The sequence below is a fragment of the Camarhynchus parvulus genome, chromosome 2 (assembly GCF_901933205.1).
Source record: "Camarhynchus parvulus chromosome 2, STF_HiC, whole genome shotgun sequence".
Lineage (NCBI taxonomy): Eukaryota > Metazoa > Chordata > Aves > Passeriformes > Thraupidae > Camarhynchus > Camarhynchus parvulus.
The window spans coordinates 13,414,547-13,427,360 of NC_044572.1; the positions used below are offsets into that span (position 1 = coordinate 13,414,547).

Sequence of the window (12,814 nt, forward strand, 5' to 3'; positions counted from 1 at the left end):
TTTCAACTATTGTTGACAATTATCAACACATAAATGACCAAACAAGTGGCCCACTGGCTCAACAAATAAAAATAATTCATTAAGACAATGATACTTGAAGGGACAGGTTTATTATATCTCCTACACCTTTTCAGTTCTGAGCCGGTGACCAAAGCAATAATGAAAACCTTAATCCAGAAAACATTTACAGCAAAACACAATGTCTTTGTGCTGTTAATGAAAATGTTATATGGTTCTCCTCCCTTCTTACATCTCCGGTGATTCTATAACTTTGCAATGGTATTTTCCATACAGTAATGCTGAAAAAACTACACTAAACACAACATAAGCCTAAATAATAATTAATTTTTAATTACCTGGTATAGAATACCTTGCAAACAAAAGACAATTTTCAGATTTACTGACAGGTACTGTATTTTTTGGCAACCCTGGAACAAACCAGAAGAAAAAGCAAAGAATTATTCTATAACCATGAGGGAAAGAAACTCCATCTAAACGTAGAGGATTCATATGGTAAAACTAAAGAAAAAATCCACACTTACAGCAGATTTTTTTTTAATTCTTAGTGCAAGAAACATAACCAAGTTAATCACAGAATCAGTACTAATTAAGAATATGGAAAATTCTCCTATACAGAGGTAGAGTCCAGTGCACAAGGCTAAAACGATATTCAATAGTCTAAACAAGACTGAGCCAGGTTTTACGGAATCCACTTTTTAAAGTATCAGACTGTATGTACATACATACAATAAATAGACTATACAATCTTTAAAGTAGTTTAATAAACTTCACAAAAATTATAGTAGATGCATTGATATCTTTACATAATCCAAAGTTCATATCTCTATCACCCAGAAATGGATAAAACCAATATTCCTGATATCAAGTTAAATGGAAAATAGTTTAGCAAAGTGTTGATAAATCAAAATATTTTACATATTTTAAAGCCTAAATTTATGCTTATAAAGGATGAATTTCAAATTCTCTGAAAATGTTCCTTTTGATACTATCTGTAAAGAGGTTTCAAATGCTGTAATTTGTTATAAACACTTGCCTTACATTCCATGTTCAAGGGAAAAATGGACTTGGATACTCACAGCTCTGATGCATTGGCACAACAAGAAGTGATGAGAATTAGATTATTTTAAAGGCCCAAAGAACATCAGGAGAATTTATGGACAAAGCCTTCATGTCTCAAACTAAACAAATCCCATTGGAAAGCTGGCAGGAAACTGTTTGGTTTCTCTGCTGTGATTCTGTGGGTGCCTCCTGGCCCAGAGGCCCCGGATCAGCATCGCTCTGGGAGCCAGGTGTGCATCTCTGGGCCCCCAGGTAGCTACAAGCCCATAGGGCTTAACAAAACAAACATGGAATCTTTGTGGTTACAACAGTAGCGCACAAATCAGGGACATCTGCTGCCATTCCCTTCAGTGACAGTCACAAGGACAGATTTCAGGGAACTGAGAGCTTTCAGCTGTATCTTTCTAAACTGTGCAAAAAAAACCAAAACAAGACCAAAAAAAAAAACAACTGGGGGAAAAAAAAAAATCACCCTGCGGTGTTATGAAGCAAATATGCTTAAACTGACAAGTGATTTTGTATAAAAGGTTCTTACAATTTCCAAGGGGGGAACAGCCACAGTAAGAGCAAAATAATAATAACAACAGAGGAGTTCAATAATCCGAGTTGGAAATAATATTCACAGTTCAGTTACTTTTAATTTCTGTAAGCACCTACACTGAAAAACATGAGGGTTTGTATTTAGTTTCCAAATCAAATCTCCTTGTGACAGATACCTTATTAAGATTTCCATTCTGCTCTTCTAGAGGCCTTCTCATTGGAACAATTTTTTTTATTATTTTATATTTTATACAAACAGACTCACTTTGATTTAAAGTAAACATATAAAAATTGAGAATATTGCTTGCAACAATGGACCTGGAGGTGAAGGAATGAACTTGTCAGGCCACAAAAAAAAAATCTCCTTCAAAATGGATGAACTCTGCTAAACTTCTAATGATATGAAAATCTGCAAAAAGGATCACAAGATCTGTTGCAAATTTCAGAGATTTGGCCCAAGTCTTATCATCATCATCTCAAGACTTTAACAACTGTATCTTTATATTAAGGAAAAATAAATGATTCCAAGAACTCAGGAAGGCACACGCACCCAAGTATACTATAAATAAAACACATCATGAAATTACGAAGATCTTCTGATCCCTGTACACACTTTTGGTTCAGCACTATGGTCAAGTTCTCTCTTTTGAAATACAATAAAAGGCATACAAGAAATGTAACATATGCATAATAATTAAGAAGAATAATGCTAATAAGACAGGTTACAGAGAAAAGTGCAGTGAAAAAACCCAACACTATTTATTCAGGGGCTTGTGCTACTGTAAATACAAACTTTGTATTTCCTGCTGTGCAAGGGGAAGAATTTATCCTGGGAAGCAGCAATGAGGAATGCAAAAAAACAACAACAACAAAAAGATATTAAGAGAAACATTTAAGATGGAACTCTCCCAATGTCATTCCTCTAGTGCACAGTCATTTGACTACATTTTTTTTTTCATGCTGCCATTTCCCTTCATGAGTACAATATAATAGAAAATGGCAGAGTTCTTAAATATTTTTCTGCCTCTACTTCATTTTTTTTTTGTTTCTTCTTCCAAGCACCTGATTTGCTGTTTCCTCATAAAAGTGTAAAGCTGTTAGTGGAAGTGAGAAAATAATTGTTGCCGATCTTCTCTCCCGAACACCGATTTCTGCATTTCTCCTTCCGTTAGGCATTTCACTCGTGTGCTACACAATGGGGAGGCACTGTAAAGGCAGCTTGACAGATTTAAAAATAAAAAAATCAAAAGTCTTTTTTTCTTTATCCCCCCACCCCCAGCCCACTCTGAAAAAAATGGATGGATGAAACAGTAGGTCCATAGGAATATTCCAGTCTCCTCTGTTAGGAGATAATTGCAGGGGACCATCTAACCACAGTCAGATTGTCAGCACTGACCGACCGCTTCTTTGCAGCTTTCCTGAAGTCCTTGTATTTATCTTCACACAGGCGAGAAATGGCCTGCAAGAGACAAGATGAAAAACCCTCAGTGGCATTGCCCACAGCTGTCCAGGCAAAGCAAGACTAAATGCAGATTTCTACAGGTGAAATTACAGAAGTCCCTTCATTAAGCAAAACACATGAAGACATTCTCCTCAAATCCTAGTTTTCCTTTCATTCATCTTGGAAGGAAGGCTTGCACTGCCCCACATGACAGCTTCAGAAGGACCCAGCATACCCCAAGCCTTGTCTTTGCAGGTGAACCATCACAAACCTCAGCGAGGCAGCTGACAATGCTTGTCCATTTCTACAAACTGATGTATCACCCTTCATAGGTGAAAAATCGTGGAAAACTTAATAAAACAACTATAGAAACTGTAAGTGTATTTGGAGAATGTAAAAACCGGGTGGCTCTTAAATTTTTTATTTCCTAAAAATCTTGTATTATATTTTTCTCTTTTGAGAAATGGTCTTGCAGAACACTCACCCTGGTTTGCCTCCCGAGCTGATGTTAACTCACCTTTCAGAAGCAGATGATCATTTTTATGTGACCAGGCTATCTTATATAATTCCATATATATAGGGAAATGAAATTCATATTCAGAATAACTTAATTCATGTTATAAATACATAGTCATTTTTAAACCTTTTGAAGAGAGAGACAAACATTATTCAAGTGTCAACTCCTTTTTATGCCATACTGGAGTTAATGTTTGATGTTTCTTCTACTGTTTTCAGCCAAGTTTAAAAATAGTATTTATTATGGACCTCACATGCATGAATTTACTGTTCCCTAAAATAGCCTGTCTATTAGAGTTCATATGGCTGGGACAGGCTGTGGTTGGCATCAGTAGAGATGTTAACTCTGGCAATCAAACTGCAGAGCTGCAGAGAAAGCTCACTGCAAGGAGTACTCAAGGTCAAATTCAAAAATACGACAAACTAAGGCAGCATTTTTTATTTACTCAGGAATGCTTTCAAGTTACGCCTTAAGATGTTTAATAAAGAGTACTGTACAAACAAACCCAGTAGAAGTGTTTGATTATAACACAAGGCATTACAAATAATTAAACATCCTGACTCCATGGATCATCATTTTCTCTCTTGACCTTTACTTCTATAGCACAGCAAGTTGTAGCAGTGAAGAGTCGTTTAATTTGAATAGTCCTGCAAAGGCCAGGGGCAGGTATGGCAGTAGTACACAACTCATACATCTGAGAGCATGTTCACCTAATGCTCTGGTCAAGCCAGCCACAAAACATTAAATTAGAAAACAAAACAAAACAAACCCAAACCCCAGAACAACATAAAACCTACCACCACCAAGAGAACAGTTGCTACTTTTCAGTTGAAAACTGTACATTTTTGTTAAGACTACGCTTGAATGCAGTTTTCCTTCATGGTGCACACAAAGAGAACAACAGAATAAAATAACAAAGGTATTCATATTGCTTCTCAGACCATAACTTCATTCACTTAAAACTGTTTAATAAAATCTTATTTAATTTAACCAGGAACTTGATGGACTAATAGAGTTTATGCAATTCAATCAGATTTAAAATTCAATGGGTTAAAAATGCTTATCCATGAAATAATGTGCCAAGGCATGGCATGACAAAGGGGTGTACTTAGGTGAGCTCAGCTTCTTTCAGCTGCCAAATCAGACTATTACCTTAGGCATCAAACAGTCAGAGAAGGTAATCACTTCAAAATTGCCTGTGTGACACAGGAAAATTTCTGTTCTGGCACTTGGTCAGACAAAATGAAATGTTACTTGGAAGTGGCACTTAATATTTGGCATCTCTAGGCTATGCTGATGAATCATATAGATAAGAAACACACTGCCATTTAAAGCAGCTCAGTAGCTAAAGATGCCTCTTCATCTGCAAGTAAGTTATAAAATCAACATTTGGAGCATACTTGGCAAGGTAGTTAGTCAACTTTAGTATAACATAAGGGGAAACAAGCAGAAAATGGTAAATATTTATTATTGTCCTTCAGTTAAAATAAATCAAAATAGCTATAATCACCTTTCTATCATCTGATAATTTTGTTGCTTTTATTACTAGAAAAAGAAACCAATTTTTGACAGTTGCAAGGAACCACTTTTCATCTCAAATCAGAACATTCTTAAAAACCAGCAACACTAATTCATCATGTGAAATTTTTTGGACTTGGCTGAAATGTATGTGTTCAGCTAGAATGCATACACATATCTATTCTTCCGCTATAGCCATGCATACAGAACTAAAGTCAGTTCCTCTGCTGAGTTATATGACTCTCCTAGAGATTCCATCATTGGAAGGGTCGACAAGTAAGGAGAAAGAAGGCTGGAGAATGGCTGTAGTAGCAGCAGTAGTAGTAGTAATAGTAGAAACAGCAGTACAAATTTTGGCTGCACGCACATTTGTGCAGGGCAGGAAAGCAGCACAGCTGGTTATGGGCTCACTCTCAGGAATGCACAAAGGCACAGACTGTGAGTGCTGCACACCCTCCAAAAACGGACAAACCAGAGGAAACTGAACAGGGACAAACAGCAGGTAGTTCTCCTTAATTTATAAAGCATGAGAAAAGCCCAACTGGTTACTCCTAAGACCCAAAAAGGTGAGATTTGCTCTTCCTTTTCTTCCTGGCTTTGAGGGTTCTGAACATACAAACACAGAACTGCCATCAAGTCACTGTGACAGTGGAAAGCTGAAGAGATATAAGGACTGTTTGTAACTTAGATATTTTTCTCCTGGTTTTGTCTGTTTGATCTATGGGACTGTATCTCTTCAGGGTCAAGAAAACAGCATATATTTCAAAGGGTTTGAACTATGTGCTCAAGTACCATCCTAACAATAAAGATCTCAGACAACATCAGTTAAACTGGGAGTGCACTAATGAATGCTCTTAGAAAATCTAACCTTGGAACAAGTACAGTGCTAAGATCACAAGCAGCAATAGGACAGACACATTTTGTCTACTTAACCCAAAGAGGAGAATCTGATTTATATTTAGCTCAGGACATGGGAGAAAAACCAGGTGCAAGAGTAGGAAATGACAAAATAGTGGATTAAGGCTGGACACCCAACAACCTTCTTGGCAGAAAAACTTCTCCCATATTAGAAAAGGGGTCTCTGGAAAAGCAAAGGAAGCCTTGACATTTGACATAATTAAAAGGAGGAACAAAACACACTATAACATATGCTGTTTGCAACAAACAGCATTGGCAGGTGGACAGAGTGGATGATCTAATGAAAGTTTATTTGCCATTTTTAACCTGCCTGATTCCATAGAACACGAGAAAAAAAAAGCAAGAGGGTTCATAAAAATGGTTTCTGGCTACTAGGTGGATTGGTATAACAAATCCAGGACATTTTAGTCCACAGATAATTAAAAGGTTAAAAAAAAAGACTTTCATTTTGTCATTTAAAAGACAAAGTTGCTTTTTAAGTGTCAATTCTGAGAACATTAAGTAAGATAAAACATCCACTGCAGATGTTCGAGAAAGTGATGTAATGTTTAGCAAGTACTGCAATCTCTTGTAACACCTCTAAGCTGATGGATCTTGTCCAGCATTACCCCTGTGATGAGGTACCTTTCTTACTAGCCTCATCCTTTTAGGTCATTTTAGGGTCTTATTTCATCATCATGGTTATGTCAACTTCAAGAGGTTTGCAGAAATCACAATGCAGATTCTGCCATGTCAGATCTAATGCTTCTGCTTTAGATATAAAAAATAGATTTAAAATGCAAAAATAGCAAAAATATTTTATAATATAGCTATTTCTCTACACAACACCTTTTGTGCTCCCAAATGCCATAAGTTGCTTTAATCTTAGGACTGAGCAAGGTCTCCTTAGTTTATCACACAAGGCAAACCCTTCCACTGCGTGAATACATTTGCTGTGAGGCTGTTGTCTTTCATCACAGACTGCAGCTCTTCTCTCAGTATCAAAAATATCACAGCCTGTGTGGTACTACATCTACTCCACTTGACAATCCAGCCAACTGTTTTAAAACAGAGAACTCTGGTCTGAACAGCACACGAGAGACTACAGAAGTGCTGCAAATGCATTTTGATGACTCTTGGCAAGCGAAATGCTTCACTGTGCTCAGGGAGCTGGGCTATAAATTATGCTGTCAAGTAGTTTCAAGGGCACACTAATGACAGCCATGTACTGCCAGGGAACAAGGCAGTTCCCTTCCTTCTGGCCACGGAATAGAGAGGCAAGGAGGTGGCAGACTAAGCTGGTTCACAGCAGATACTCCTCCTCTACCCTGAAGACATCCCGTGACTAGCAGGGTTATTTACAGCCAACTTCTGTTGGCAGCTCAAAGCATGCCCAATGGGGAAGTTTTTAATAATACAGATTTATTGAAAAAATATTCCATTAGTTCTTTTTAAATATGCCCTTTCTTTAGCTAATACAGAAGAATTACCAGTATTCTCTATTTACCATCATTTCCCATTTTTCTTTTCTTCTAAGGTTTTAGGAGCTATCACTCTTGCATTCATTTGTAACATGCTGTTATACATTGTGTGTGATATAGATGGACCATTTTAAGAAACTGTGGGCTAAATCAAAAAGCAATTTAATTTTGATATATGTAATAGCACTTACTATCAAGACTCCCATAACTCAGTAAAACACCTCTTTTCAAGTAAGATTACAATCCAAATGAATTTTTTTAGTATTCTCTTTAATAGAAACAAAATCTGATGCAAATTTAGATCACACTCCATACAGAGAATGACATTCTTATTGGAGCTACGTGTGCAATTTAGGAAGAACATTTAGAAAGAATGGGAAATAAAACTTAAGTGAAATTTTCTTTGATTCTTTCTCCACCACTTTTAGCTCCCACTAGAGTCACAAACAAGTCAATTAACCGTCCCACGCACCATTTCCCCCCACAAAAACGTGCATAGAACTGCCTGCCTGTTCCACAGGAGCATTAGGAATTTCAGAACATGCAAAGCTCAGTCTAACCCACAGGCAAACAACCTCCAGTGCAGAGATGTTATGTAATTAAAGATGTGTACTGTTAAATGCAGCCAGCATCTAATGAAAATTTTCAAAATTAGTAACAAAACACACACCCAGTGCAATAATGCCCTTATTTGAAAAACATATCCAAAAAATGAGGAAAAATATGTTGCAGTCTTGCAAAGGGCCCACAATTAGCTGATAATTTAAATTCCTCCTGTGTCTGCAGTATTCACAGCGCCCAGCATTTCACAGGTCCAGACTACCCAACAGTGCTTCTGGCATATTGTATATCCACATCTCATAAGCATTCATGACTTATTCACTGAAGGCACGTGCTCATTTCTGATCTCCCTTGACTGAGAAAAACATCATGGGAGATAAACTTGGATCCACATGAAACTGAGCACTTGCAAAAGAAGAACATGGAATAGCTATTATCAGCAATGTTTGTTAATATTCTGTCATTTAAGGTCGATAATCAGTTTTAAGAAATCAAATTAACAAATAACACTAGACTGTGAATACCATAACTATAGAACTTGTGGGTACTTTCATAAGGCCAATACAGACAACTGCAACTGAAAAGAAATGGAAAGCAATGTAAGGTATGAAGCAAACTGGGTCTAAAAGCTGTCCCCACAGCTTTGAATACTCAAAGCATAAACAAAACCATTATGAAAATCAGACTCATGATATTCTAGTATCTCATGGGAGTATCTGGGAAGAGATGGGAGAAGGGAGAAACAGGACAGAAATTCCCAATTCCCCTATACATTTAACACTGAGCAATCTAAAAAGTCTTACCTCAAGTTTATATGCCCTGTCCCTGCTGAGGGGCTCCAAGGGAAAACTCAGGTTATTCGCTTCTGCCAGGGAACGCAAATCAAAATAATACTTGGCATAAACACTGGAGGGAACATTAATATTGAACTGTAACAGCTCAAGAAACTGGCGTTCCAGCTCATTCCTGTGGAAAGAAGATAAACATGGAAACATATTTCAGACTGTGTATTCTGAATGTAATATTACTTTAAATTGCAAATGGTATAAACCAAGCTCATTTTTATTCTTGCCATATGCAATTATCCCAGCCTAAGGTTTGGCCTTCTCTACCAAGTTCTATCAGTGTACTCACACCAGTGTGGAATATGAGAGATGCTGCACCTTGCAGCTGCTACTGCAATGCCAATCAAATCCAGACACCAAGTTTTGCTAGTGAAAGGGCACCTTTATCAGTTTAGCTAACACAGTTTTGGAAAGAAAACCTAGCAGGAAAAAAAATTTCTCGTAGTTTCTGCTTTACCTCCACTAGGTGGGTCTGCACACACAGCTATGCCACAACAACACACACAAATTTGTCCTAAATTTGTCAGGCTCCTCTCATAAACGCTGCAAATTACTCTAACACAAATTACTGAAGAACATATTTACTCCCTGCAGCTCTTCATATCAATCATTTAGAATTAGTCATGGGAAACCTGAATTTTTCATCATACTCTCTTTATGAGCAGAAAAAAGCAATTTTTCCCTTAGACATGCAACCAAAAATCACAATGCTGATCACATGTTTTCCAGCATCTAAACAAAACATGTTTGTCAAAATACCTGATAGGATCAGAGCTCCTGTTTGGGCTCCCACCCTGTAAAACTTTGGTGTACAAATACATTATTACCTACACCAATACATTAAAAAGTACATGGACAAATAAGCCAACTAACAGAGACTGGATATTTTCATAAATTGTTCAGATATCCTACTTAATACTTATGCAGGGATACATTCAAAACAATGATTTCAAGATATGAGAAATAAAAAAATAAATGGGTGGTGAAAGCTACCAATGTTTGCTAAAAAGCCCAGAGACTGCACTGCTGGGCTACCAGTGGGCATTGACTGATGATTATATTGTCTTTAAGTTACATTTTGACTGCTGTGCAAATGTGCAACAAATATGAAATAGAAGTTGCACAGTTGGCAGTAGAAGAGGAAGCATCTGAAGATAAAAAGTACTGCTGCAGTAGTTTTTTAACACTGAATTATTTTTCTCCTTCTCACTCTTTACCCTTATATAATTCTTACATCATAAGCATTGTCCTTCCTTATCCCCACTCTCTGTGCCAAAATTCTATGTTTATATAATGATAAATACTAATTAATATTACAAGACTAACTGAAAGCTGGATATGGAGTCTTTGGCTTAAATTCACATTGTTGAAGATTGCAACTTAAAAACCCAAGTAAAAAATGTCTATAAATAGAAACAAACTGTTACCCTTACATGTCCTTTTATACTGCCAAGATTGTGCATTCTGCAAGCTAAGCCTAAAGTTCTATGTTAATTGATAATATAAAGCCTATTTTACTGGCAGAAGACATTGATTGCACTCCATTTGAAGAGTACCCCAAAAATCTCAAATACACAGCCTCAGTTTCTTATTATCCCCTATCTCCAGGATCTCAAAGTTGGATCAGCAGACCAGCTACAAATCAGAAAGGACAAAAACACACAAGTATTTTTTACTGAACTTATGTAATTTAACTAACCACCATACTCTTCTTTCCCCATACACCTCCCTCAGACTGCTTTAGCATGTGCTTTCCTGGGCCACCCCTCAGAAATTCAATGTAATGCCATATACAAGACTACAGGTACCCACTGCACTGCAGTACTCCCAAGTTCTCCACTCACTTTTGGGCACAGTTCACTGCACTGATGCTGACTTATAAAACATCAAGCAGACCTTTCAGGGTTTTATAAGAGCCACTTATGCTGAATGATCCACACAAATAGAAGATTTTAACCTAGATCTTCTGCCTTACTAATACAATGAAAGGCCCTGTCTTGCTTCGAGCCAGAGATTTGAAAATCATCATACTGTACTGTCCCAGCTAACTAAAAGCTAAGAAAGAAGAGAAATCCACCAAAAAAAAACCCATTGCAGATAGGAGGAAAACAAAATTCAGAAAAACTGACAGCAGGAATAAAAGCACCAGGATCTTTGCTGAGGGATTCACACAGAGCCCTAAACACAAAGCCCATGGAGATCACCAAGTACCTATAGAGAACTTGGGCTGCCCAGAGGCTTCAGGGTTTCCAGTTTGTGAGAACCCTAAAATCTTTCAAGGAAAGGGTAAGAAGCTAAAAATCCTTGAGGACAAGGACTCACCACAGTTTGGCTTAGGGAATGTGCAGTGCAGAAAAGGGCTGATGTGAGCACAGGTCTGCCATGTGAGTATTGGTGTTACACAGCTCAAGTGCAGCTTCTAACAGTAGCACCATCACATGTGTTTGTCAGAAACAATAATTTCTTTTTTTGTTTCCTTTCACACCGCCTTCAAGAAAAGCGCTGAGAATTATCCATTTCAAATCTCACATTTATAACCATTCCTGATTAATACTGTCATATGAAACAGTCAAACCTGTGACTCTGCTTCAAGCTGTTCAGCACTTCAGCTCATGTCTCAGCTTCAGGAACACTTTAAAAGCACCCAGATTTGCCTTGGAGGAGAAGTGAGTGGAAGGAGACCCCCACTGCTACTGAATACTCAAAAAGCATGAGAAAAGGATCAAGGGGAAAAGCAACTTTGTAAAGTCACTCAGATTCCACTCAATCAGTTAAGGAACCATTAGCAAATTCTTCTGCATGGAATATTGCACACAGAAATGTGAAGGGCCTGATTTTGGTTCTTGTCCATCTTATCTCCCTCTTTTATTTTGGATTTGGAAACCTTATTCTGTCTGGAGTTTTAACATCTTGAAAACTAATACAGCAGGATACTGGGGGAAAAAACATCAAAACCCAAAAGCATCCATTTAAAATAATGGCAATAAATAACTGGGTGATCATCTAAAGGTCATTAAGATAACTTCCCTTCCTGCCTTATATGTCCATTCTCCGCATGGAGAATTATCAACGACAGTAAATGATGCTGAAGTGAATACATGCAGGCTCACTGAATGTGGGGAATTTTATCAAACTATACATTTAAATATTCTGTAGATCTGTTTTCATTATTGTGCCTGAGTATCCAGTGGCAAAATACACTTCAACCAGAAAACAAAAATAATTCATGTCTTCCATGTAAGCAGCTGTCAAGCTGACCTCACACCATCTATCAGCATTCACCATGTTTCAATACAACACAAATACACAAACTTCATACAATTTATGAAAGAACTTCCCATCCCCCTCACAGACACAGATGTTGGCATTCATTGACAAAGATAAACAACCTTCACTCACATGTCTTCCACCGTGATATCCTTCAGGATCTGGCAGTAATCCACGTTCCACACTGCCTGGTCGTCCCACACTTTAGATGCCAGTAGAATTGCCCCCAGTACTATTCGCTTCCAGTTTGCTGGACAAATATCTATCTCTGCATAAGTTAAGAGTCTTTCAAGATATACCTGTGGAAACACATCAAAATCAAGACTTGATCTATTTTGCTACTAAGTAGAAATTAAAAATAAAACTATTCCCATTCCAGCAGTTCTGAAACAGCATGCTGTTAAAAATGCTTTCAAGAAGAATATTTTATAATATTTTATTATAAAAGTTGTAGTTTCAAATACATGGCATGTTAATGTCAGGCTCAAAACTGGATGTGATAAATCCACTTTAGTTGGTCTTTGCCTTCTGATCCTATTACCCATTTCAAGAGGTTAGAGACCAGATTCCTAAATACACCATTTCTTCTGTAGCTGTGATTTCCCCCTGCCTGCCATCCTAAAGCTGAAGAAAACCTTAACGTTATCTTATAATACTGTAAAACAAA

General features: G+C 37.3%; 1 protein-coding gene across 3 annotated transcripts in view; it reads right to left on the minus strand.

Moving 5' to 3' along the window:
• Positions 1 to 325: 325 nt before the first annotated feature.
• CCNY (cyclin Y) overlaps positions 326 to 12,814 on the minus strand; it is a 120,381-nt gene continuing 107,892 nt past the window's right edge. For all 3 annotated transcript variants that reach the window (XM_030943738.1, XM_030943740.1, XM_030943739.1), the window contains 3 exons: positions 12,280 to 12,446; positions 8,839 to 9,001; positions 326 to 3,079 (listed from right to left, as the gene is read on the minus strand). In XM_030943738.1, coding sequence (XP_030799598.1) covers positions 2,963 to 3,079; positions 8,839 to 9,001; positions 12,280 to 12,446 — 447 coding nt within the window. In that variant the 3' untranslated portion in view covers positions 326 to 2,962. The remainder of the gene's footprint in view (positions 3,080 to 8,838; positions 9,002 to 12,279; positions 12,447 to 12,814) is intronic.